This window comes from Helianthus annuus, chromosome 7, assembly GCF_002127325.2.
Source record: "Helianthus annuus cultivar XRQ/B chromosome 7, HanXRQr2.0-SUNRISE, whole genome shotgun sequence".
Taxonomy (NCBI): domain Eukaryota; kingdom Viridiplantae; phylum Streptophyta; class Magnoliopsida; order Asterales; family Asteraceae; genus Helianthus; species Helianthus annuus.
This window is the reverse complement of record NC_035439.2, coordinates 137,082,901-137,108,513: the sequence shown is the minus strand read 5'-3', so window position 1 is coordinate 137,108,513 and position 25,613 is coordinate 137,082,901. Positions and strand designations below refer to the sequence as shown.

The 25,613-nt window shown below is 37.3% G+C and overlaps 2 protein-coding genes across 2 annotated transcripts; one reads left to right on the top strand and one right to left on the bottom strand.

Moving 5' to 3' along the window:
* Positions 1 to 14,347: 14,347 nt before the first annotated feature.
* On the top strand, positions 14,348 to 15,343 carry LOC110876911. The gene has a single exon (XM_022125068.1). It carries the CDS (start codon positions 14,348 to 14,350, stop codon positions 15,341 to 15,343), a length of 996 nt encoding a protein of 331 aa, XP_021980760.1.
* Positions 15,344 to 20,607: 5,264 nt separating this feature from the next.
* On the bottom strand, positions 20,608 to 23,047 carry LOC110876910 (serine/threonine-protein phosphatase 7 long form homolog). The gene is made up of 5 exons (XM_022125067.1): positions 22,062 to 23,047; positions 21,891 to 21,978; positions 21,364 to 21,810; positions 21,018 to 21,284; positions 20,608 to 20,955 (listed from the first exon to the last, which is right to left on the bottom strand). Exons 1-5 carry the CDS (start codon positions 23,045 to 23,047, stop codon positions 20,608 to 20,610), a joined length of 2,136 nt encoding a protein of 711 aa, XP_021980759.1.
* Positions 23,048 to 25,613: the final 2,566 nt, after the last annotated feature.

Here is a 25,613-nt window from a genome sequence, read left to right as displayed (position 1 = left end):
AGACTCTCCAAGCAGATACACTTTCTCCGGCAGCCAGAAGATCGGAGTGAGCTTGTTCTGTAATAATAGTGATCGTGACAGTCGTTAACCAAAGGTATAACTAATTAAATTCAGATCCTAAAAAAAGGTTTCCTTGCGAGTTGCGAGTGACATACCTGAACTGTTCTTGAATCTGACATGGGATGGTGAGACCGCATCTATGGTCAAGCCTGAACTGTTCTTCGACCTTTTAAAAGGAAGACCTTTAACACTGGGTTGCTAAGATAGCTCGTTGGAATGATGACCTGTCATAGCTTGGGTGTTACGTAAACCGTCCATTTGACTTCACATGGATCACCATATGCTTTCTCTCTCAATGCTCACACATCTCACAAAACAACATCACATCTCACAAAAAGGGATGCCAAAAGCAGGGAAGTACAATCAACAGGAAAAAGCAACACTTTACTTTTGTGTGAAAGACAGCTTGCTTGCTGCAGTCTCTATAATATATCAACACTCTTCCATACACTGTTTGAAAGACAGCACTGTTTGAAAGACAGCATGCTTGAAAGACAGCATGCTTGCTTCAGTCTCTATAAATAATTCAGAGATATCTACACTCTACTCACACTTTACAAACTCTCAACTACACTCAACTGGAAGACTCAGACATGTAATTGAGAGATGAACACAACTACGGGTAAAGCCATGGCTGCAACAGACGGTTGCAAAGTGAGAACTATGCAACCTGGATATTGCCCCGCCAAGATGCTACTCGGATCTTCTATGTACCCTCAAAATACAATCATCATCACAGTCTATTGTGTTATGTAACCCCGCTTTAAAGCATGATGTACAAGAGTAATTTTCCACTAAACTTAAACAACCTTTAAAGCATGATGTACAAGTGTTTTAAGCACAAGAAACACATATGTAACCTCACAGGCTCAGCTTATGCATCATAGCCTTAACAGTTTCAGTTCAGACATATTAAGAACAAAGCTCAGCTTATGCATCATAGAGTCGACAGGCTCAGCTTATGCATCATAGACTCACAGGCTCAGCTTATGCATCATAGCCTCACAGGCTCAGCTTATGCATCATAGCCTCACAGGCTCAGCTTATGCATCATAGCCTCACAGGCTCAGCTTATGCATCATAGAACACTTGGGAAATGAAAAAGTATATCAAAACATCCCACAGAACAAACTAAAATCAAAAGTACATAACAATCTATCTTTTCACTATTCCATATCTAAAATTGACCTAACTATCATAATTTTCATTGAACTACAACACTTATCATCCCCAAAAATGACATAAATATCATAATTATCACAAAACCATGACACTTATCAGTCCCAAAAATGAAGGAAAAGATCAAAATATAACAAAACAAAGTAAAATCAAAACTACAAAAACAATTTATCCTTTCACTATGTCATATCTGAAATTAACCTAACTATCATCACCAAAAATACAAATTCAAATATCACAAAACTTTCAACCTAATTTGAAATAACCGCATCTACTAACAAATCCACATCAAGATTAAAGATAAATCAACATTTAGAACCTAACCTGAGTCGATTCATCACAAAACACATGCGAAAATCCTTCGTAAACCTCAGATTTCGTCCTTCGAACATCCGTCAAGCTCTTCCTATCACTTTAATAAACATATATCAAAGACAAGATGGTAATTGAACAAGGTGTTGAAAAAACACTTAATGCACAATGTACAACTGTTAAGGCACAAGAAAACACAAAACCATTTACCCTTTACACGGATCTACATCTGCCGTCCATTTTTTTAACTTTATCACACGGATCTAGATCTGGACCGTCCATTTCACTTCACACGGATCACCAATTGCTTTCTCTCTCAATGCTCACACATCTCACAAAACAACATCAGATCTTCTCTATTGATCATCATCACAGTGAGGAAGAGCTTGACGGATGTTCAATTACCATCTTGTCCTGGATCATCATCACAGTCTATTATGCATCATAGCCTCACAGGCTCAGCTTATGCATCATAGCCTCACAGGCTCAGCTTATGCATCATAGAACACTTGGGAAACATCCAAGTGATATATCGTATAGTACTTTATAGAGACTGCAGCAAGCAAGCTGTCTTTCAGACATGTACTTTTAGATCTGTGAATCTGTGATAATACTTTTACAACTGGAAGACTCAGACATGTAATTGAGAGATGAACACAACTACGGGTAAAGCCATGGCTGCAACAGACGGTTGCAAAGTGAGAACTATGCAACCTGGATATTGCCCCGCCAAGATGCTACTCGGATCTTCTATGTACCCTCAAAATACAATCATCATCACAGTCTATTGTGTTATGTAACCCCGCTTTAAAGCATGATGTACAAGAGTAATTTTCCACTAAACTTAAACAACCTTTAAAGCATGATGTACAAGTGTTTTAAGCACAAGAAACACATATGTAACCTCACAGGCTCAGCTTATGCATCATAGCCTTAACAGTTTCAGTTCAGACATATTAAGAACACAAGCTCAGCTTATGCATCATAGAGTCGACAGGCTCAGCATATGCATCATAGCCTCACAGGCTCAGCTTATGCATCATAGCCTCACAGGCTCAGCTTATGCATCATAGCCTCACAGGCTCAGCTTATGCATCATAGCCTCACAGGCTCAGCTTATGCATCATAGAACACTTGGGAAACATCCAAGCCATCTAGGTCGTATAACTTAGGACCTTAGTCCGACAACCATCAAACTCTGCCATCTGTCCGGCCCTTAGAAACACCTTTGTCTTACTAATCTGCATGTGACATATAAACAAACAAGTAAACATAAAAAAAATTAAAAAAGTAAATCCTAACTAAAACATCGGATGTAGGAAAGCTTTCAACAGAATGCATTGCAGCCCGTCTTACCTGATAGCCTTCAAGTCCAGCTTTCTCCAGAAGCCTCTTGATAGCGGTATGAGTTTTTTTAATTCCTCTAGCCCCACCATCATAAATAAATTTAACCCAATTATGCTAGCACATCCTTCTATCCTGCCAATACATGAACACATACATATAAAAACTATAACAATCAGCTTTGTGAGTGTTTAATTAAGGTCAAATGTTACACCTCACATAAATATAATCTATCATATAACCACAAGACTTATCATCCCGAAAAATGAAAAAGTATATCAAAACATCCCACAGAACAAACTAAAATCAAAAGTACATAACAATCTATCTTTTCACTATTCCATATCTAAAATTGACCTAACTATCATAATTTTCATTGAACTACAACACTTATCATCCCCAAAAATGACCTAAATATCATAATTATCACAAAACCATGACACTTATCAGTCCCAAAAATGAAGGAAAAGATCAAAATATAACAGAACAAAGTAAAATCAAAACTACAAAAACAATTTATCCTTTCACTATGTCATATCTGAAATTAACCTAACTATCATCACCAAAAATACAAATTCAAATATCACAAAACTTTCAACCTAATTTGAAATAACCGCATCTACTAACAAATCCACATCAAGATTAAAGATAAATCAACATTTAGAACCTAACCTGAGTCGATTCATCACAAAACACATGCGAAAATCCTTCGTAAACCTCAGATTTCGTCCTTCGAACATCCGTCAAGCTCTTCCTATCAGTTCAATGGTTGTAGCTTTCTCTTAGATATCAACAATTTTAGCTCTAAATATGTCCATTAACCGCTTCACCTGAAAAGTAAGAATCACAAAAGAACATGGTAAGATATATAACACTCATTGCAACTTATCAGAACATCAAACGGATCCCTTGTTCAAATCTGTGGATCCCTTGCCAGATAAAGCGAGATCTCATGAAACCCTAGATCTGCTCATCAAACGGATCTGGTGATAGATTCAAACGGATCTGGTGATAGATCTCATGAAACCCTAGATCGCCGAGAAGAGAGAGAGAAGAGAGAAAGAAGATCTGATGTTGTTTTGTGAGATGTGTGAGCATTGAGAGAGAAAGCAATTGGTGATCCGTGTGAAGTCAAATGGACGGTCCAGATCCAGATCCGTGTGATAAAGTTAAAAAAATGGACGGCAGATGTAGATCGGTCTAAAGGGTAAATGGTTTTGTGTTTTCTTGTGCCTTAACAGTTGTACATAGTGCATTAAGTGTTTTTTCAACACTTGTTCAATTACCATCTTGTCCTTGATATATGTTTATTAAAGTAGTATAGATAGATATATATATATATATATATATATATATATATATATAGGGCAAGGATAAATCGAAAACCCACTCCAGTTGACTAAACCCTGAAAACCCATTAATCACCATTGATCAAAGTTGATGGATGGCTAGGATTAACTTTTGCCCCATCAATTGCTTTTGTGTACTTTGTTTCAATTTTTTAATGTATTTAATGTAATGAAGGGTAATATTGGAACAAAAAAGTGCAGTAAAGTACTGTCACCCATTAATTTATGTTTTCTCTCTCTCTCTCTCTTGATTAAAGTAATTTTCTTTCATTATTTTATGTTTTCTCTCTCTGATGATTAAATTTCTATCACCCATTAACAAAGATATTCAAGCAACCATCAAAAAATCACTGATCAAACACACATAGAGCAAAAATGTACAAAAATCTCAGTGAAAAAAATGTAACATGGATACAGCAAAAAGGTACAAAAATCTGAGGCAAAAATAAAATGTAACATGGTAAAAACAAAACCAAAAAATCTATAACATATAAAATTCTCAGATTCAACACAGCAAAAGTCTACATAAATCTCAGGCATTTTTTCTTTGATTGATTGTTACATTTATAACACAAAAAAAATGTAACAGACATTTTTTCTTTGATTGTTACATTTCGTAACTATGTTCAATATCAAACATCTTTTGAATCATCTTCAACATCTGAAACATCATCTTCAACATCTGAAACATCATCTTCAAAGTGTAGATTTCCAAACAAAGCTGAAAAAAAACATACTTATTCACCTTCTTGAACAAGATCTAAAACAAATTTTACACAAAAAATGATGTAATCAATAATAAAAACAACAGTCTAAAAAAGTGTACAACACACTTTATTTTCAGTAACGTGCATTATTTATGTAACACGAAAAAATGTAACATGCATTTTTTAATTATCAATTTATGCCAGAAACACAACACACTTTATTTTTAGTAACGTGCATTATTTATGTAACACGATAAAATGTAACTATTTATGTTTTTTTTAGAATTTTTAAATATGTAACTAACAAAACATATTAGAATTGTTACATTACTAAACCCATCTATGTTGGGTTACATAAAGATGTTACACAAAAAAAGTGTAACATAACCAAAGACCAGGTTACTTTCTGTTACATAAAATATTACATTATTATGAACCAATTGTTACACTCACACGAATCCCTTTGACTTTTGTAAACTAACACATTTGTTTCATCTAACAAAATTTACTCTATCTTTATTATTTGTATCAAGAGAAAACTACAATTAGTAACAATAAACAAGAAAAGTAACTTCAATTTAATTCAATAAACAAGAACTTAAATCAAATTGTTTCGATTTGTTCAGAAATCTTAAACAAATTTTACACAAAAAAATGATAAAATCAATAATAAAAAGCAATATGTATCGAAAACAAGAACTTAAAAACCTTTATCTTCTTGAACAAAAAATAAAAAAAAAGTTATAGATCCACAAAAAACAACAAAAATGCAGAGTAAAAAAATTGCAGATTTGCAAAAAAAGCTTAAAAATATACATATTCACCTTCTTGAACAAAAAATTCTAACAAAACCCTTCAGCATCCTCAAAAAACGTAAAAAAGGATGTGTAATTTTACTGGATCTTTGCCTGGTTCGAACAAAAACATCATCTTCAACATCGGATTTGCAGATCCATAAAACAAGAACTTAAAAACCTTTATCTTCTTGAACAAAAAAAATTGCAGATCCATAAAAACAACAAAAATGCAGACTAAAAATGCAGCCTAAAAAATGAATCAAATCGAGCACCTGAATTAAACAAGCTTAAAAAAGGCTTCAAAATCAAATCGAGCACCTGATATTGGCTTTGGCTTTGATTATTCATGTTTTCAGCTAGACCCTCCACCGCCGTAGCTCCCAACAACCACCATTACCACCGGACCACCACTTGCCACCATCCTTCATCAACCTTCAACGATCACCACCCACCTGCGACCATCCTTCATCAACAACCGCCAACATCAACCCACCTGCCACCTTCCTTCAACAACAACGACTGCCATCAATATCCGCCATCAACCCCACCTGCCACCATCCTTCATCAACCTTCAACCGTCAATTTGAGTTATCCTCTTTTGTACATGAAAACCCCAAAATTTTATTTCGAACAAACCCTAACCTTCCACCAAATCTGCAACCACCATTGCAGATCTGGTTCCCGAAGAGAGAGAGATGGGAGATGGTGGAAAGATAGAGGAAGAGTGATGTTTAATTCTGATTATTTCCGATCTGGATCCGGATCCGGCTGTGGGGATGAGAGTTTACGGCGGTGGTGGTGGTGGTGGAAGTAGGTTAAGGCGGTGATGGTGGTGGTGGAAGGAGGATGCGATGTTGTTGGTAGAGAGATGGAGTAGAGAGTTGGAACTTGGAAATGAGAGTTTTGTTTCAGATCTTAGATCTGGAATGAGGTAGAGAGGAAGATGTGAGAGAAAGCTGATGAAGGATATGTATTAATGAGAGAAAAGGAAGGTTGTGAGAGGAAGATGTGAGAGAAAAGGCTAACTTGAGAAGTCTAAACAAGTACAACATACATTAATTAAAAAGATGACAAGAAGAAGGAACTATGAGAAGTCTGCGTGTGCAGACACATCACCAACCCATCACCATAATGTCAAAAATATAAGATAGAAAAAGACCATCATGCCCTTACTCCTTTCAATATAAATTTAAACGTGGATCAATCCTAGCCACATGTTAGAGTTTTCAGGGTTTAGTCAACTGGAGTGAGTTTTCTTATTATAATTAGCCTATATATATATATAGGGTTGAGTTCATTTCAGAACTCTAAATAACTACAGAACTTTCAGAACTCCTAATAAACATTCATTTTATATATAATTTTTTGTATTTAGGATCTTTTTATCATCTATCATATGTATTTCTTTGATTACATACATGTTAAAAGTAGTTTACATATGTTTAATTGCCAAAATTATATATATGTGTCATAACTAATTACATATATGTAAAACAACTAGTTTACATATGTGTAATTATAAAATTACATATAAAAAATGATAAAATTATTCTTAACATGTATGTAATCGTAAAAATACACATAAAAAATGATAAAATTATCCTAAACATAAAAATATATAAATAAAAAGATTGTTTATTAGGAGTTCTGTAAATATTTATGGTTCTGAAATGATCCTGGCCCTATATATATATATATATATATATATATATATATATATATATATATATATATATATATATATATATATATATATATATATATATATATATATATATATATATATATGTGGTGAGAGTTGGCTACAAAGTCTATTTTTCCTACAAAGTGTAAAAAGTCATAAAACACCACAATTTCAGCCATAAAATACACTCAAAACCCACAAAAAACAAAGTGAAGATTACTAAAATGCCATATTTGTGGGTTTTGTGTTGTGTTTTGGATGATAAGGCTTTGATTACCGAATGACTAACATTAGTGTGTTTTATGTTGATTATCATGTTGTGTTTTATATTCATAGCTCTACAATGATGTGTTTGAAGTTTTTATGGAATGTTAGGGTTTGGATATTGTGTTTTAGTGATCTTCACTCTCTTATTTGTGGGTTTTGAGTATGTTTTATGGCTGAAATTGTGGTGTTTTATGGCTTTGTACACTTTGTAGGAAAAATGGACTTTGTAGCCGAACTTCACCCTATATATATATATATATATATATATATATATATATATATATAGGGTTGGGCTATATAGAAAACCCTAAATATTTAAGAAACCCGGGAAACTCAAAGCTCCCGACTTTTTTTTTTGAAAAAAATAACACATGTAATATACATGTTTTTAAGAGTTTTGGGCCAAAAAAATCAAAAAAGCGCCGAAGGGTTTTTTGAAAAAAAAAACAAATTTCAGCAACTTTCAGCATTTTTGTCTAACACATGTTAGGCAACCGGACATTGCTGAAATTTGTTTATTTTTTTAAAAAAAATCCCTATGGCGTTTTTTTGTTTTTTTTTTGGCCCAAAACACTTTAAAACATGTATATTACATGTGTTATTTTTTAAAAAAAAAATGTCGGGAGGTTGGGTAAAAATGGGGGGAGATTTGAGTTTCCAGAGTTTCCAGAGTTTCCTAAGAATTTAAGGGTTTTCTGTCTAGCATTCCCATATATATATATATATAGGATTAGGTTCAAGAGTGAACACTAGTGTAGCTTGCGAACTGAGTGAACTAATCCTGGCAATACACGTGTGTAGATCAATGGTCAGGATTTGATGTTGAAATACACTAGTGTATTTTACGATTTGATGATGAGATCCTGGCCATACACGTGTGTAGATCAATGGCCAGGATTTGTTCACTCAGTTCACAAATACAGTGATGTTCACTCTAGAACCCCACCCTATATATATATATATATATATAGGGTGGGGTTCTAGAGTGAACATCACTGTATTTGTGAACTGAGTGAACAAATCCTGGCCATTGATCTACACACGTGTATATATATAGGAGATGGATCATGAGAAAATTAGTTTAAATGAGAAAACCAAAAACTAACTAAAAAATCCTAAAAACATAACAATTTTTTTTACATTTTTTTATAAAAAAATCGCTATATTTTATGCATGGAAAAAAATTTTCCAAAAAAAAAATAGAAAAAATATTTTTTGTTGTATTGCACATGTGCAATATTACGGATATAATGCACATGTGTAGTATACATATAATGCACATGTGCGGTACAACAATTTTTTTTTTTTTTTGAAAATTTCTGTTATATATAAGAAATATCGATTTTTTTAAAGAATTGTAAAAAAAAAATTTGGTATGTTTTTTAGCTTTTTTTAGGCTTTTTTAGTTAGTTTTCTAGTTTTCTCATTTAGATGTCGTTTTCTCATGATCCTATCCCTATATATATATATATATATGTATATATATATATATATATATATATATATATATATATATAGGATCCTGTACATTAATCTAGAAGTGTGAGAATTGTATTATAACACTATATATAACACCATATAAACACCATGTAACACCATATAACACTATGTAACACTATATAATATTATATAACAAATATAACACTATATTTTGTCTGATAGCATGTCTATGATAGGTGTACAGTGTTATATATTGTTATATAGTGTTATATAGTGATACATAGTGTTATATGGTGTTATATGGTGTTACATAGTGTTATACGTTGTTTATATGGTGTTATATAGTGTTATATATAGTGTTATAATACACTTCTCACACTTCTGAATTAATGTACACTATCCCTACCCTATGTGTATATATATATATATATATATATATATATATAGGATTAGGATCGTGTGAGAAGCACTAGGCTAATTGAGAAACTTGAGAAGTATTCGGGACCACACATTTTCTCTAAGCTTTTCGTACTATACACATATGTATAGTTTAAAATCGATTGTACACATATGTGTATAATTCAAGATTTGACAATATACATATAGGTATATAGTCGATTTTAAACTATACATATGTGTATATTACGAAAAGCTTAGGGAAACGTGTGGTCCAGAATGTTTCTCAAGTTTCTCAAATAAGGTGGACTTCTCTTAGGATCCCTACCCTATATATATATATATATATATATATATATATATATATATATATATATATATATATATATATATATATATATATATATATATATATATATATCTAGGATAAGGATCCGTTAGGAACCATCCTTTATTGTGAGAACCACGAGAACCAGCGTAAATACAACCAAAAATACCTAAAAAAAAAAATTAAAAAACACAACTTTTTTTTTTATAAAAAATCGCTACTTTTCTTTTCCAAAAAAAGAAAAATAAATAAAAAAATATTTTTTGGGACGAAAAGTAGCGATTTTTTAACTAAAAAAATTTAGCATTTAGTTGTGGGGTTTTTTAGGGGTGGGATAGGGGTTAGGTTTTTAAGGTTTTTAGTGGTGAGGTTAATTTTTTTAGGTATTATTTTTTTTTTTTTTTGGGGGGGGGGGGGAGGGGGTAGGTTTTCTAGGTTTTTGGGGGGTCGGGGTATGGGAGGGAGGTGGGTGGGGGTTTAGGTTTTTGGGTGGTGGTGAGGTGGGTGTGTGTGTTTAGGTTTTGGGTGGTGATGAAATGAGTTTATTTTGTTATGTTTACATTGGTTCTCGCAATAAGAGTGATTCTTAAATAAACTCTACCATATATATATGCACATGGGGAACAGTCATTGTGTGTTAACCATCAGTAGTGCTCTAGTGGTAGCTATGTGTATTTAAGTTCCACCTATGGTGGGTTCGGGTGAGTTTTCTCCTCTAGGTCTCAAGTTCGAGTTTGGGTGATAGGGGTTTCTCATTGAGGGTTTTAAATTGGGGATCTATTGTGCGAGGGGACTCTCTAGCGCGGACCCGGTTAACACAACATATGCTAGACCTCCCGACATTCGTGAATAGTTCACACCCTAAAAAAAGGACGAGGGCCGGAGACATGTTGGGCCTTATGATAATTGGCTGCAAGTGTTTAAGCAAGATAAATCATTTACAATACAGAGAACCGGAACTTGAAATGCCTTATTTTATGTCAAAGTCAAAGGATAAAAAGCAGGAATTTTTTGCAAAAGTAGGTGATCTACAAAATAAAAGAGTGCAATTAGGTGCATTTGGAAAATAATTTCACAATTAGGTAGGTTGTGAACTGATTTCGCGACCTTCTCTCCATTTTCTGCAAAAGTACAAGGTATCCTGCAAAAGCTTACTTGGTCTGCAAAAGTCTGGAACTGAAACAGCGACCTTGTGAAGGTCGCGAATTCATTTACAAATGTTTCAGAAGGTCGTGAATTCATTTAACAATGTTTCAGAAGGTCGCGAATTCATATATAAATGTTCCTGAAGGTCGTGAATCCATTTGTAAACGTTGTTAAAGGTCGCGAATCCATTTGTAAACGTTGTTAAAGGTCGCAGATCCATGTTCCAAGCTTATTAAAGGTCGTTATTTCATGTACAAACGTTGTTAAAGGTCTCGAATTGATGTCCATACCTTGTTAAAGGTCTCTGTTTTGTGTCACAAGCTTATTAAAGGTTGTCAAATTTATGAATGCTCGCAGAATGATATTAAATGTGTTATGAAAATCTGAATTTTTACCCAACCACACATAACAGATGCACACCAAATTCATACCGTGTTTGTTTAAAAAATTGACTTTTGAAATTTAAATTGTGTCTGTATTGTATGATGTTCTTTATTAAAAAATGTCTTCTGATTTTAAAATTCGGTCAATGTATGATGATTCTGTTGGATCATTCGTCATGATGTTTTTCTCAGTTTTAATTTTCGTATACCTGGTGGGAAGATGTTGTGTGCATGAGAAAGATTATTCTCATCTACCATCTCCTCCCGTAACGTGTACGAGGATAATAAAACCTGCTGTTGTGGTTGCGTCAACGTCTGCTATTGAGTGTTTGAAAGATTTGGCAGACGCTGAGCGTTTATCATCTACCACCTCCTCCCGTAAATTACTCTGCAACTTCTGGTGGTGGCGTCAGCCGCATTTTCGGTATGAACTTAAAAAAAATTTGTAATGTGGTTCGCCGAACATCACCGAGGTTGCAGAATTTTCAGCATCCTTAACCTTATACCTCTTATTTCCTGTCGCAGAAAAAGTTGCATCAGGAAGCTCGATATATGAATAAATGGGTCGGGTTTAAATTCACTGTATTTATGTTCTAATTGGAAGCCCGACAAAAAGTCTTGCAATTAGAAATTATTTATTAAAATAGTACGAAGTGAACATTGTACGAAGTTGATGTCTGTGTCATCTACCACCTCCTCCCGTAAATTATTCTTCCAGTTTTGGTGGGGGAATCAGCCCCACGAAGATCCTCCAGCGACCTCTCATTTCCTTCACATAAAAAGTTGCATCAGGAAGCTCGATATAAGAAGAAATGGGACGGGATTCGCTGTATTTTACTTCTAATTGGAAGCCCGACAAGCAGTGTTGCATATAGAAATGATTTGTTAAAATAGTACGAAGTGAACATTGTATGTAATTAAAAATAGTAATACATTTATGTAATTTGAGTGTTTGATGGATCGTAATGTTGTAAACCTTTTTATATTTGGGTTTGTATCATGCTTTGTTGTAACCTTAATTTCATTGATGGTTGAAAAAAAAAAATTAGAACCAAGACTACAAATGAATAATAAAATCCCACTAACTTCAATGTATTAAAAATCGTTATAAGAGAACTGCCACCATTTTTACTTATTAGAATTTTTAAAAAATATTATTATTTGTCTATTCATCCACCAAGATGGTGGGCTCCACCAACTATCTTGTTACTCCAACACTATAAATACTGGTTGTATTAGCTTCTCCACCCACTACACAACCCACTGAGTTCTTAACATTTCCTAACAAACCAAATCCAGCTTACACAACCCACTCATCCTTATCATATCTTAACTTTGTTAGTTCATGGATTCTTTTCGGCCGTACCTCGTAAGACTATATTGGGGCGGTGTGTTTTCCTTTGTTAACGGGTCTGTTCAGTTTGACCAATCCATGCTAACAACCTCTTTCCTTATGCGACATAAATCGTCGTATGACGAATTGGTGGATTCAATCTGTAATCATGTTCAACTTCAGAAAGAATCGGTGCGCCTTTCATTGTTACTAGGGTACACGTTTGAGGGCATATCTCAGACAACAAAAATATTCAACGATGATGGAATTGAAACAATGAACTATTTAGCCCAAGTATCGGAAACCAACTTCATTGCCGAGATCTATGTTCAGTGGGAGGCAGTCAATCCTGTCCAACACTTCAGTTTCACAAACCTTCTGCATGACATTACACAACGTAATGTTGTTGACACCCAAGATTCTGATGAAGATGACGAGGGATACGGGCAAACAACTCAAGAACACCACTTGATGCCTTCTGTTGATAACATAGTAGGACCGTCCTCCCAGTTTCTGGTGGGTGACAACAATAATGACGGTTTTGATGATTCTGAAAGTTGCAGCACCGAAGAAAGTTCTGAAAGTGAAGAGGCACCACCATCCGACGATGGTACTTCTGACGACGAGGCTGCAGTCAACCAACACACTGAGTTGACCCTGGCTCAGCCGCGGCCTATCATTCCAGCGACACATGACGACCCAGACGACGACGAGGAACTTAGGGATTACATGTGTCCGGATTATGAAGATAATGTGATGGACGTATGGAATCCAAAAGTAAAACATATACGTCTCGGCATGTATTTCAAGTCAAAACAGGAGGTGGACCTTGCTATCCGAGAATGGAACATTCGCCGTGGAAGGGAAATATTTGTGATGGATAGCAAACCAACTTTATACAAAGTTAAATGCTACACGAGAAACAAAAAATTTAAAAACCCTTTCCCTCATGCCCCTTTGTGTGAATGGCGTGCAACGGCATCAAAACAGAAACACCAACACCTTTGGCAAATTACAAACTGGGCGCCTGCCCACACTTGTTATTCCACAGTGGTACGCAACAACAACAGGTGCCTTAGATCTAAGGATATCGCTGCACACATCCTACCGCAAATTCGTACAGACATTGCGTTGAAGGTGAAACACATCAGGACGCATATAAAGCAAGCGATGTCTGTCGATGTTACGTATACGAAGGCGTGGCGTGGACGAAGAAAAGCAATTGAGAGGATATATGGAACCTGGGAAAGCAACTTTCAGGAGCTGCCAAAGTACGTGTTACGGCTTCAGTCTCGAAACCCTGGAACGGTTGTTTCATGGTTTCATCACCCGCACTCGGCTCCAGGAAATCCAACATTCAAATATGTTTTTTGGGCATTTGGTCCTTCTATTCGCGCGTTTCATCTTTGCCAACCTGTCATCTCTGTGGACGGCACACACTTGAAAGGAGGGTACCGTGGTAAGCTGTTGGTTGCGGTAACCAAAAACGCCAACAACTACATAATGCCAGTGGCGTACGCGCTAGTTGACGAAGAGACGGTTCATAGTTAGTGTTGGTTTTTCCAAAATTTGAGAGAATATGTCACCAAAGACTGTAACAGTAGAATTTGTGTTCTATCAGGATGGGAATGCCTTTTGATTGGATGGGAATGAATGAAAAATTCCGTCATGCAGGGATAATTAATGCGATGGAGAACCTTCTGGATTGGAGGGAACCAAACGCCTACCACCGTTATTGTCTTCGGCATGTCAGAAGCAATTTTAGTGGTAGGTTCAAGACCAAATCTCTTAGGAAGCTATGTTGGATGATCGGGAGCACAAGTCAGAGAAGAAAGTATCTTTGGGCTGTTAGGGAAATGCAGATGTTAAATCAGGCTGCTTGGAACTACCTGAACGACATCGACAAAAGCAAGTGGACTATTGTTCATGACCGCGGAAACCGTCGTTGGGGTAACCTTACGACGAACATATCTGAGTCTATGAATAATGTCTTACGGGAAGCAAGACTCCTGCCAGTAAAAGCCTTAATTCATTATACGTTCACCAAGGACGTATCAGAGTATGCTCGCCACGCGCAGATGGCCCAAAGCTGCAATACCCCTCTACCCCCTAGAATTTGGTCCAGGTATAACAAGTTGCATTCAGTGGCCATGCAACATGAAGTGTCCGTCTACGATGTCAGAGAAGGTCGTTACGCGGTGGTTTCAAGGGAAGAAAACAATGATGACGGTGGAAACGAGTACACCGTTGAATACAGACGCCACCGATGCTCATGCGGGAAATGGCAAATGCTTAGATTCCCCTGTTCCCATGCTATCGCTGTTTGCGCTTGGAGGGGTGAGCAACCACATGACGTTACCCACTCCATATTCCACACCACCACCTATCAGGAACAGTATAGCGGTCATTTTTTCACCCTGGGACACAAAGATGAGTGGGAAGAAGCGGACTGGACAATTCAAGGGGACCCTTCGAGGGTCACAACACATCGTGGCAGGGTTCGTTCAAGAAGAATTCAAAACGAGATGGATGTTAACTACCACGATGAACCCCAGGCACGTCGATGTAGCAGATGCGGAGAAACCGGTCACAACAGGAAGACCTGTGGCCGACGTTAAGTTAGTATCTTTTTGTGGTTTTAATGTTAACTGTTAGGTGTATCCTCCTATGTTTTGTGTTTGGTATTTCTGTTTGAATTGTCAATTGGTGGTGTAATTTAACAATTAAGACATGTGTTCCAAAAAAATGAGTTTTTACGACTATTAATTTAAGAAAATTCACAAACACAAAACACTAAATAAAAACATCAAAGTACATTACGTGGTTTATTTTAATTTAGGAGAATTCACGAACACACAATACATCTACCAATACAGGAACCCCTAAGTTACTAACGACGGCATCATCTGGAATCAAAAGGATGTATCAGAGTCGCTGTCAAAGTTGTCATATTGTTCCCATGGATCATCACTAACGACGGCATCATCTGATAACGCATTAGAGTCACGATCACTGTCGTATTGGTGGTAGCACATGCTATGGTAGATGCATCCAAACCTACATACCGGGTATGGATCTATAACCCTTGGCGATGCAGTGTTAGGGTTCTACACAATCCAAGGATTTGGATGTTCAACATATGGTGGTGGGCGAGGATGTTGGTTGAGGGGTGAAGGTCTGGGAGGGGCATGCAGGTGTTCAGTGGAGAGGAGCACACTGTTAGGGTTTGGTTGTCGACCAATATGGTTACTGTTGGTTTGGGGTGCAAGAAAGTTACGGTTGGGTTGTGGTTGAACAGAGTTAACGTTGGGTTGTGGATGAGCAGTGTTACGGTTCGGTTGTGGCTGAACAGAGTTACGGTTTGGTTGTCGTTCAACATTTGCAGGGTTTGGCTCCCCTTCATGTATATGCAAATGAAAATGAATGTGTAATTCGTTATCACCATCTGCCATCGGAATAACTAGTGTGGTGAGGTAAAGGTGTGAAGACATATTTGGGTGATAGGTGGTATTTATAGACAGGAGAAGTATAGGGGTGGGTGGTTATTATAATACTAGTACAATACATTACTGATACAATATAGTACAATAACTTCTTCCACTAAAGAGATAGAAAAGGACAAAAAACTTTCAAGTAAACACCACTACAACAAACATCATGATAGAAACGGAGCAACCCTATTTCCAATGGCAGTCACCTCTAGATGATAGTTCCGAGTCTGACTCTTCTCCAGAATATGGGTTGTGCCAAACACAGGACCAGTCTTCTTCTTCTTCCTCATAGTTCCAAGCTTCCTTCAGGACTTCTGGATCGTAATCCTCCTCCGGGTTAGGGTTGAAATCAAACTGTTGATTTTGATAGGTCCAAAGTTTTTTGACAACGGGGATTTCTTCAACCTCTTTATTTCTTCCACGAACGTCCTTCTGTTTCGCCAGTTGCTGATTCACAACTGCACCGGAAGACGATCCTCCTTGCTCCACAGGTTCCGATTTTGATGATTTCTTTCCTTCATCCAAAACAGTAACCTTTGGGGGTAGTTCCCATTCCAAAATAGCTTTCTTGTCTTCTTCAGTTAAGCAATTGTTTTGAAAGTGGGAGAAAGGAGGTAACCGTTTGCCAACATTGCGCTTATGCATTACTACGAAATGGTATTGCATAGAAGAGTGATGAGGTACTACAAATGGAGGGCCTTTTATAGACGAAACAGCGACCTTGTATAACATCTCTGAATGAAACAGCGACCTTGTATAACATCTCTGAATGAAACAGCGACCTTGTATAACATCTCTGAATGAAACAGCAACCTTGTATAACATCTCTGAATGAAACAACGACCTTGTATAACATCCCTGAATGAAACAGCGACCTTGTATAACATCTCTGAATGAAACAGCAACCTTGTATAACAACTCTGAATGAAACCGCGACCTTGTATAACATCCATGAATGAAACAGCGACCTTGTATAACATCTCTGAATGAAACAGCAACCTTGTATAACATCTCTGAATGAAACAGCGACCTTGTATAACATCCCTGAATGAAACAGCGACCTTGTATAACAGAACAGTTACTTGTATAAATAGTCACTCATACCCCCATCTCGAATTGCACCAACGACACACAACAAATGGGGGACCCAGATGACTCGTTATTGGAGCTTGAGGAAGTCCCTGATACCCCCCCTGAGAAGATCCCCAGAAAGAGACGCTGGTACTATTACCCAACAGAAGAGTCTAGATCGTGGTCAAAAAATGTAATGGCGTTTTATCATAACGGAGATTCTTCTTTCTGTTATAGCGGCTTCCTTGGAAGGAGACAACTCGGGTCCGAGTTTTGGGGTGCCCTACTTGGATACGAGAACTACGGTTACCTGTCGCCACTGGTAAGGATATAAATTATTAAAACCCTCCGGAAATTTATTTTAATTCTCATGTTATAAAACTTTCACCGTTGTAGCATGTGTGTGGGTGGGTAACGAGAATGATGAGGTTCAGATGGATTTTAATAAACAAATCAAAAAGACCAGAACAACTGTTTCCATGGACGATTCTTCCACCTCAATTTCTCGACCTTTTAGAAGAGAATCCTAACCATCGCGCGTTACCTTTTGCTATTGGAATAAAGGAACATTACCCTCCATTATGGGACATCGATACGGTAACACTATCATCCCCCACTGTATATCTTAAACCAAATACGTTTATCTTATTTATTTTTGTCTCAGGTTTATATTCCAATATGTGTTGACCTTGAAGACTGGTTCATGGTTCGTGTTGATATGCGGACACTTCACCTTACTTTGTATTTTACTGGGACGTGTACTTCTAGTGTTTCTGATGGGTCAAACTTGATTCAAGTTAGGGTATACCCAACCCTAATAAAATTTGAATCTTTATTCAAAACTTTTTTGGAACAAATTGCATACTGGGAACATTCTGTACGCCCACATGTGGAAAAGACAATGGTGACACATACTGAAGTTTGCCAACATCAAAAGGAAAACCCAGGACCAGATTCAGGGGTGTTAGTTTGTATGTTGTTAAGTAAACTGGTTAACGACGAGGACGTCGGGATTGGGGGAGATGTTGTGGAGGCTTGCGCGAAATACAGAAGAGAGATGGCGGATGAGTTTTATGCAGCTCGTTTTTCACCCCCAAAACGAGAGGATACTACCTCTGGCGAGACAACGCCAACTCCCCCTAGTCGTTAATAAAACGTGTAATTGTTTATCGTACTTGTATTAAATAATTAAATATCAAATTTTGACTTTTTTTGTCAAAAAAACGCATGGTTGGCCCTTTCTGGGCCTTTTTGACAAAAGGCCAAAAATGCCCTTTTGGCCGTTTTCCACCACTCATAACGAGAAGATACGACCTCCGGCGACACGACGCGAATGCCCCAAGCCCTTATTCACCCTAGCAGACGACATGAACAAACCCGGTGATGGCGAAGATGGACACACCGATGAGATAACGGACCCAAAAAACGCATGGTTGGCCCTTTCTGGGCCTTTTTCACAAAAGGCCAAAAATGCCCTTTTGGCCGTTTTCCACCACTCATAACGAGAAGATACGACCTCCGGCGAGACGACGCGAATGCCCCAAGCCCTTATTCACCCTAGCAGACGACACCAACAAACCCGGTGATGGCGAAGATGGACACACCGGTGAGATAACGGACCCAAAAAACGCATGGTTGGCCCTTTCTGGGCCTTTTTCACAAAAGGCCAAAAATGCCCTTTTGGCCGTTTTCCACCACTCATAACGAGAAGATACGACCTCCGGCGAGACAACGCGAATGCCCCAAGCCCTTATTCACCCTAGCAGACGACACGAACAAACCCGGTGATGGCGAAGTTGGACACACCGGTGAGATAACGGACCCAAAAAACGCATGGTTGGCCCTTTTTGACAAAAAGCCTAATATGTCGGAATATTACTAAACATTAAATTGTTTATTATAAAGAAACTACGAAACCACAATTTATAAACAACAAAAACATTAATCCTACATACAACGCCATCTATAAAGCTCGTTAGCCATGTGGCGACGATAGTTGGTACAACTCTCCTCTACATCAGTTTCATCAATGAGCGACTTGCCTCTTACAAGGTTTTCCATCATCATACAGACAAGCACCCCTGAATTAGCAATGTTACCATTGTCCTGAGGCACACCGTCTTGAACATAACGAAAAGAAACTTTTTTCTTTGTGCAGTATCTCGAGTTTCGCCAATATTGGATTTGGTCCAGAAAATGCTTGAAGAAAATTGGAAAAATGTCCATCACGTGTTCAACCAGCCGTCTTTTATCATTTCCCCATCTTTTATCAGTCCAATATTGTGTTATTTCCATGTTAAACAGATCAACACGGAATAGTAACCAGTCCTCCTGCTTAATCCATATCGGAATATACAAATAATCAACCTCCCAAAATGGAGGATACGGTTCCTTCTTTCCCGCCATGTCTACCGCTCTTTAACAATCATTCGTATAACACACGTCTTCATAAAATTGCGGAGGTAAAACCGTCCAACGCAATTTCCTTGACGGGTCTTTTAAAAGTTTAGATTGTCGAAGCCGCATCATTCTTAGCGTCCACGCTTGAACATGCTGCCATAAAGAAAATATATATCTAATCATTCATTTGTATAATCAAAATTTAATAATGGAAGGATTGGGTTTACAATGTCATTTAGGCATGAGCTAGATTCGTAGCCTAGTAGGCTACCCCAAAAGCTTCTAGGTAGCTGTATTTCCCCTAAAAAGCGAGAATAACAAAAAGGGGAATCCCCGTTTAGGTAAAACTCAACAGCATCCCTTGACCAATTATCTGAATTTTCGGTTGGAAATGGAAAATTTTTTCTTTCTGGAGGGCTGCCACCAGGTTTACTCAACTGAGCAGACGACCCATGGTTATTTACCACGACCTCGGTCGGCTTTGGAAAAGACGAAGTGCTAGAACCAGCCGTTGGACGTCTTAACTTGTTTAGAATCGAAATTGACTTTCTCTGCACCACATCAGCTACTTGTTTGTCACCTGGGTTAGCCATGAAGGTGGTTGTGGTTTTTGTGGAATTCTCACTCACTATGTTTGTCACCTGGGTTAGCCATGAAGGGGTATTTATAGTGGGTAGAAATTGAGTTAAAAATATTTTTTCTTTTTCAGAAAAATGCTTAACACTTTAAAATTGTGAAATGTCCTTTATACCCTTAATGACATACAAATATAAATACATCATTATGTGTTTTTTTATCATGGCCTTACTTTGAAAAAAATTAATAATAGACATAACAAAAACAAAAACAAAAACAAAAAGAACAATATATTTATTTCACAGTTTATTACACAATATATTTAATTCACAACGTATTACACTCTACGGGTCATTCGGTGGTGGTGGAAACAGGTTCAAGTCGAGACTCCAGTCTAAGGGGTTTGGTTCAACATCTGCATAACGGTTCCGGTGATCTTCATTACTTTGGTTTGGGGCCCAATAATGATAGTCTGTTTGGGTCTCCGGCATAAATGTTATCATCTGTGACGCGGGGGTAACAAACCCTGCCAGACTAGTGTTGGGGTCCATCATATGGGACGAGGGGCTAAAGAACCCCGCCTGACTTATGTTCGGGTCTACAAACTGATTGTTGTGACCCATATCATTTGGTTGGGGGTTTAATAACATACCCACGTCAAAACCCTCGGAGCATGCCGTAGCCAACGCCGACTGCCATGATGCACCCGTATCAGTATTACCAAGGTTTACCGCAAAGTTTAAATCTTCGTTACCACCGGATCCTGAACCCCCCCTGTTTCGAAGTTTGGGCCCCAATTTGATGGCCCGGCCTCTTCAACGTTTCTACCACCGCGAGCACGACGTCGTTGCCTACCTAACCTCTGTGTACGAGGATATGAAACAAGGTCCACCGGCTCCTGTGACAGATGAGTCGGATATTGTGTGTATTGTGGTACGTTAGACATCTCAAGGGCCCGATAAGCCGCACCATGAATAACGTCCACATCTTCAGATCGGTGAATTAGACCCATCGTCTCCGACTGCAAAAATAAATTAATAATAAATTTTTTAATTAAAAATAAGAATGGATGCTTTCAATAATTTTACACTTGTAAATACCATCATTTGGACCCTCGCTCCTTCGTCTTGAAATCCGCTCGTAGGGCCAGCTGACAACTGTGGGTTAGACACATATAACACCGTATGTTGCATGTACCACGACATGTAATCGTTGGCAACTCCAACAGATGTCGTGAGTTCCCCCGTCACCAAGTTTTGATGACGTGCCTCCCACTGACTAACATACGGTGCGTGACGACTTAACCAGTTCCAGCCGGTTTTCCCACTCCGGTTCATGGCATGAAGTCTGGCATGCTCATTATGATCTATGGCAATTGGGTTAGGTATGTACTGGAACATGCCAAACTGTCTCATCACTCGCTGAGGATAGTGATGCTCCACAACCGCGTAGCATAGCAAAGGGCAACAACTCCGCCAAATTGCCATACCACTCCGACATATATCGGGGAGGCTACCGAGAATGTCGTCGTATGGCCTCCAATTAAACTGCAACAAAAAAAAAATTCATTCATTAAAACCTTTTCAAACAAACTTAAATTTTATATGTCAACAACTAACAACCATACCGTTGCCTCGGTCATTGATTGCAGCTGAGATCTATATGTTCTCAGGCAATGTGTGGAAACGTCTGTACACGTTAAGCTTCCCTTCCACCTAAAAGGTTAAATTAAAAAAATAACATAAGTCAGGTATATATATACAAAATAAAAAATTTCATTATTTACAATTCACACTACCGAGCAGCTAACGGGGCATTGTACTGGAACCGGGCAACAGCAGGAGCAAAACAGCGAATCCTCTCCCAAGCCCACACTTGTAGAAGCGCAACTGGGCCAGTAATGGCTATAGCATTAGGTGATGTAGCATTACAAAGGTTTCTGTAAAGGAGAGCTAACACAGCACCTCCCCAACTATATCCCGAACATGCGGGCAAGTCTACCAGAAAATCTAAAAATTTAACATCAATCAGGTTGTTTGCATTATTAGGAAAGATTGTGCACCCTATCAAATAAAATATTATTTGACGTGCACGAAAAATGCAATCTTCATCTGATGCTTCATTTTCAGAAAAATTGGATGACGTTATTTGTGCTAAAACTCGGGCGGACCTAACCCTTTTGCCCTTCACAAAAGCTTCTTCAGGGGTAAACCCCAACACCGTTTGACACTTGTCGCGTACAGTATACATCGACATACCAGTGTCAGCCCCAGAAATAGGCAACCCATCTATCGGTAGCCCCCACAACACGTTGACATCCTGTAATGTCACGGTCGTTTCTCCAAATGGAAGATGAAAGGTGTGAGTTTCTGGCCTCCATCTCTCAACCAACGCAGTTATTAACGCGTGGTCAAGATACTTGTACCCACATTGCAGTATACCGCTGAAACCTGCTGCATGTATTAAAGCTTCTACCCTTCCACTAACCGGATTTTCTTTGATATGTTGCCAGAACGTTCGATCTGAACGTCTAACATCTAATGGGTTATCATACGGTGTAGGATTTTTAAACACCTCAAACGCACGGTGATTGTTACCCAAGAACAACACCGATGCATTCATCGGACCAGGATGACATTCAAAATTCATCTTCGGCTTATAACACTTGACTGAATTTTTTTTGTTAATGAAAGGATTGACTTTGATATTGAAAACGTAGCTCAACTCCTTTGCTTTATGTTCGTATGTAAATACTTCACCAGCTGCCTCAATTTTCGAATTCATTGTGTTTGCAGAAGTTTTCCTTACAATACAGTGGGATTCTCTTACACACAACTATTCAAATGTGCAGGTTTTAGAGCTAGGGTCAAGTCTTATCACAAAAACATTACCACTCACATTTCATGCAAGAAAGGGACAAAAACCTCATAAATTCACCTATACACTAACTTCCGAAAAGGTTAATAAATTCTGCAATGCTTTATTAAAGTTCTGATGGGAATTCGCGACCTTTAACAAGCTTGGAACATGGATCCGCGACCTTGTATAAGTTCTGGACATCAATTCGCGACCTTTAACAACGTTTACAAATGGATTCACGACCTTCAGGAACATTTATATATGAATTCGCGACCTTCTGAAACATTGTTAAATGGATTCACGACCTTCAGGAACATTTAAATATGAATTCGCGACCTTCTGAAACATTGTTAAATGAATTCACGACCTTCTGAAACATTTGTAAATGAATTCGCGACCTTCACAAGGTCGCTGTTTCAGTTCCAGACTTTTGCAGACCAACTCAGCTTTTGCAGGAGACCTTGTACTTTTGCAGAAAATGGAGAGAAGGTCGCGAAATCAGTTCACAACCTACCTAATTCTGAAGTTATTTTCCAAATGCACCTAATTGCACTCTTTTATTTTGTAGATCACCTACTTTTGCAAAAAATTCAAAAAGCAGCTGGCGGTATGGTGCTATGAAACGTATCTATTTGTTTTTAGTAGCTTAAACTGGAAATGATCATATGATTATAAGTAGCAATAGTGTTCAAATGTGCAAAATCATATTGTAGGGTGTAAACAAGCCGAGCTACAGTAGCTTGAAAAAGAGCTTGAACGAGCTGAGCTTAAACAAGCTCGAGCCTAAGCCTAAAAACAAGTTCGTTTACCAAATGAGCTCGAGCTGACTCACGAGCCTAATGTTTATAATAATTTTTGTCTCAGTATGCCTACTTTGTTTTGACTAAAATGAAACTATTACTATATGTTTTGGTTAAGTACAAACCAGGCGAAATGAGTTTGAGAAACTTTAACTTAGAAAAATCTGTATTTTGTTTATGTAATAGTAGCATTTTTAAAGATTAGTTTGAGAAACTTTAAGTTAGAAAAATCTGTATTTTGTTTATGTAATAGTAGCATTTTTAAAGATTATGCTTGTGTGTGACTATGATACACTAAATTCTTTTGGCATTCCTAAAACTTGGGTACCTGAAGACGTATAATCACAAAATATTAATGTTCATTTGCAGTGAAGCGCAAAATACTAATGAGCTCTAGAGTGTAGGCTACCAGGTATGAACTCCTTTCACTCGTTCACCAAATTCTTGTGATTGTAAAAACTTTACAACTGTATTGAAGATGGCGCTGATTTTTTTATTTGCATTTAGTTTTCGTTGATAATGTTTGTAATAACTTTTTTTATTTACGTATTTTTAGATGTGCAACGACATGAGAGAGACTACGGATAATGATATACATATTTTGTTGAAGACGTTGATGACGAATTCTTTTAAAGAGTTAGGTATTCCATTAGTTTAGCTTTATATATAGATTTTGGAATTGTATGTAGTCCATAATTTAATGTAGTTATACATTTAGCAAATAATTGTACTCTAGCCGGTTAATTTCCGAATTGAATGTGTATTGGTATATTTGAAAAGGTTCGAATTGGTGTATATATATTAGTTTCATTTGGATAAGTTTGTAATAAACACGAAACTATCATTTTTTTCTTACATTTTAAAACGGGGTTCATCATATTAATTTTAATAATTTTCTAAAAAATGTATTGGATCAAAAGACGAGGTTAATCATGTTTAAGGCAGTGTCTACTTTAAACCCCGTCTTATAACAACTCTATTTTAAGACGTGCTATTTTAAGACGGGGTTAGAAACCCCGTCTTAAAACCCAAATCATCCCGTTTTGTAGTAGTGAATTACTAGACAATTTAGGTACTGTTTGTTTTTTCAGAGGTAAAATGTCTGTAGTTTGTGGACCACATCTGCAGACATCTGTAGCAGAAGAGGTGAAAAAAACTAACACACAAATTATGAAAATTAGCATCCTGGTTATGAAAAGTATTCCTAAAATTCTAACATACCTGTGGCGGTGGAGGTGGCGGTGTTAGGGTTTTAATGAGGTCTAATGTTAGGGGAAGAATAAAACAAGAAGAGGTTTGAAGTGGGAAGTCCACCTCTCTTTAGGGAAGAGATCGTGCAAACTTTTTTAAATGAAATCTCTTCTGAAAAACAAACAATCTGCAAAACAGATGGTATGCGTGTGGTCCGCGTCGCGCATACAAAAGAGGCCAGGAAACTTTTCTCTAAAAAACAAACAGCCCCTTAGTTATTGTCCTTCTGCTTACGTGACGCTCAGATGACAATATTTTTGCCAGTTATTGGAGTGGATAGTTATTCCACAACACTTAGACTAAAATATGATTTAGAGACTAAAAAGATGATTATTAATCATCTGTACATATTATATATGACTGACTTTTTTTCTGAACATTTGTACATGATTGACAAGGGTTCATTCTTAAGCAATAAGGTTTTTAATTTTGTAATTTTT

What these genes read in the sequence shown, in the direction of transcription:
- LOC110876911 (XM_022125068.1), top strand. Translation starts at nt 14,348, where the DNA reads ATGGGAATGCCTTTTGATTGGATGGGAATGAATGAAAAATTCCGTCAT.
- LOC110876910 (XM_022125067.1), bottom strand. Translation starts at nt 23,047, where the DNA reads ATGAATTCGAAAATTGAGGCAGCTGGTGAAGTATTTACATACGAACAT. An exon ending in AATCAATGACCGAGGCAACG is followed by an intron (nt 21,811 to 21,890) that starts GTATGGTTGTTA and finishes TTTTTGTTGCAG; the next exon opens with TTTAATTGGAGGCCATACGA. An exon ending in GGGGGGTTCAGGATCCGGTG is followed by an intron (nt 20,956 to 21,017) that starts GTAACGAAGATT and finishes GCATCATGGCAG; the next exon opens with TCGGCGTTGGCTACGGCATG.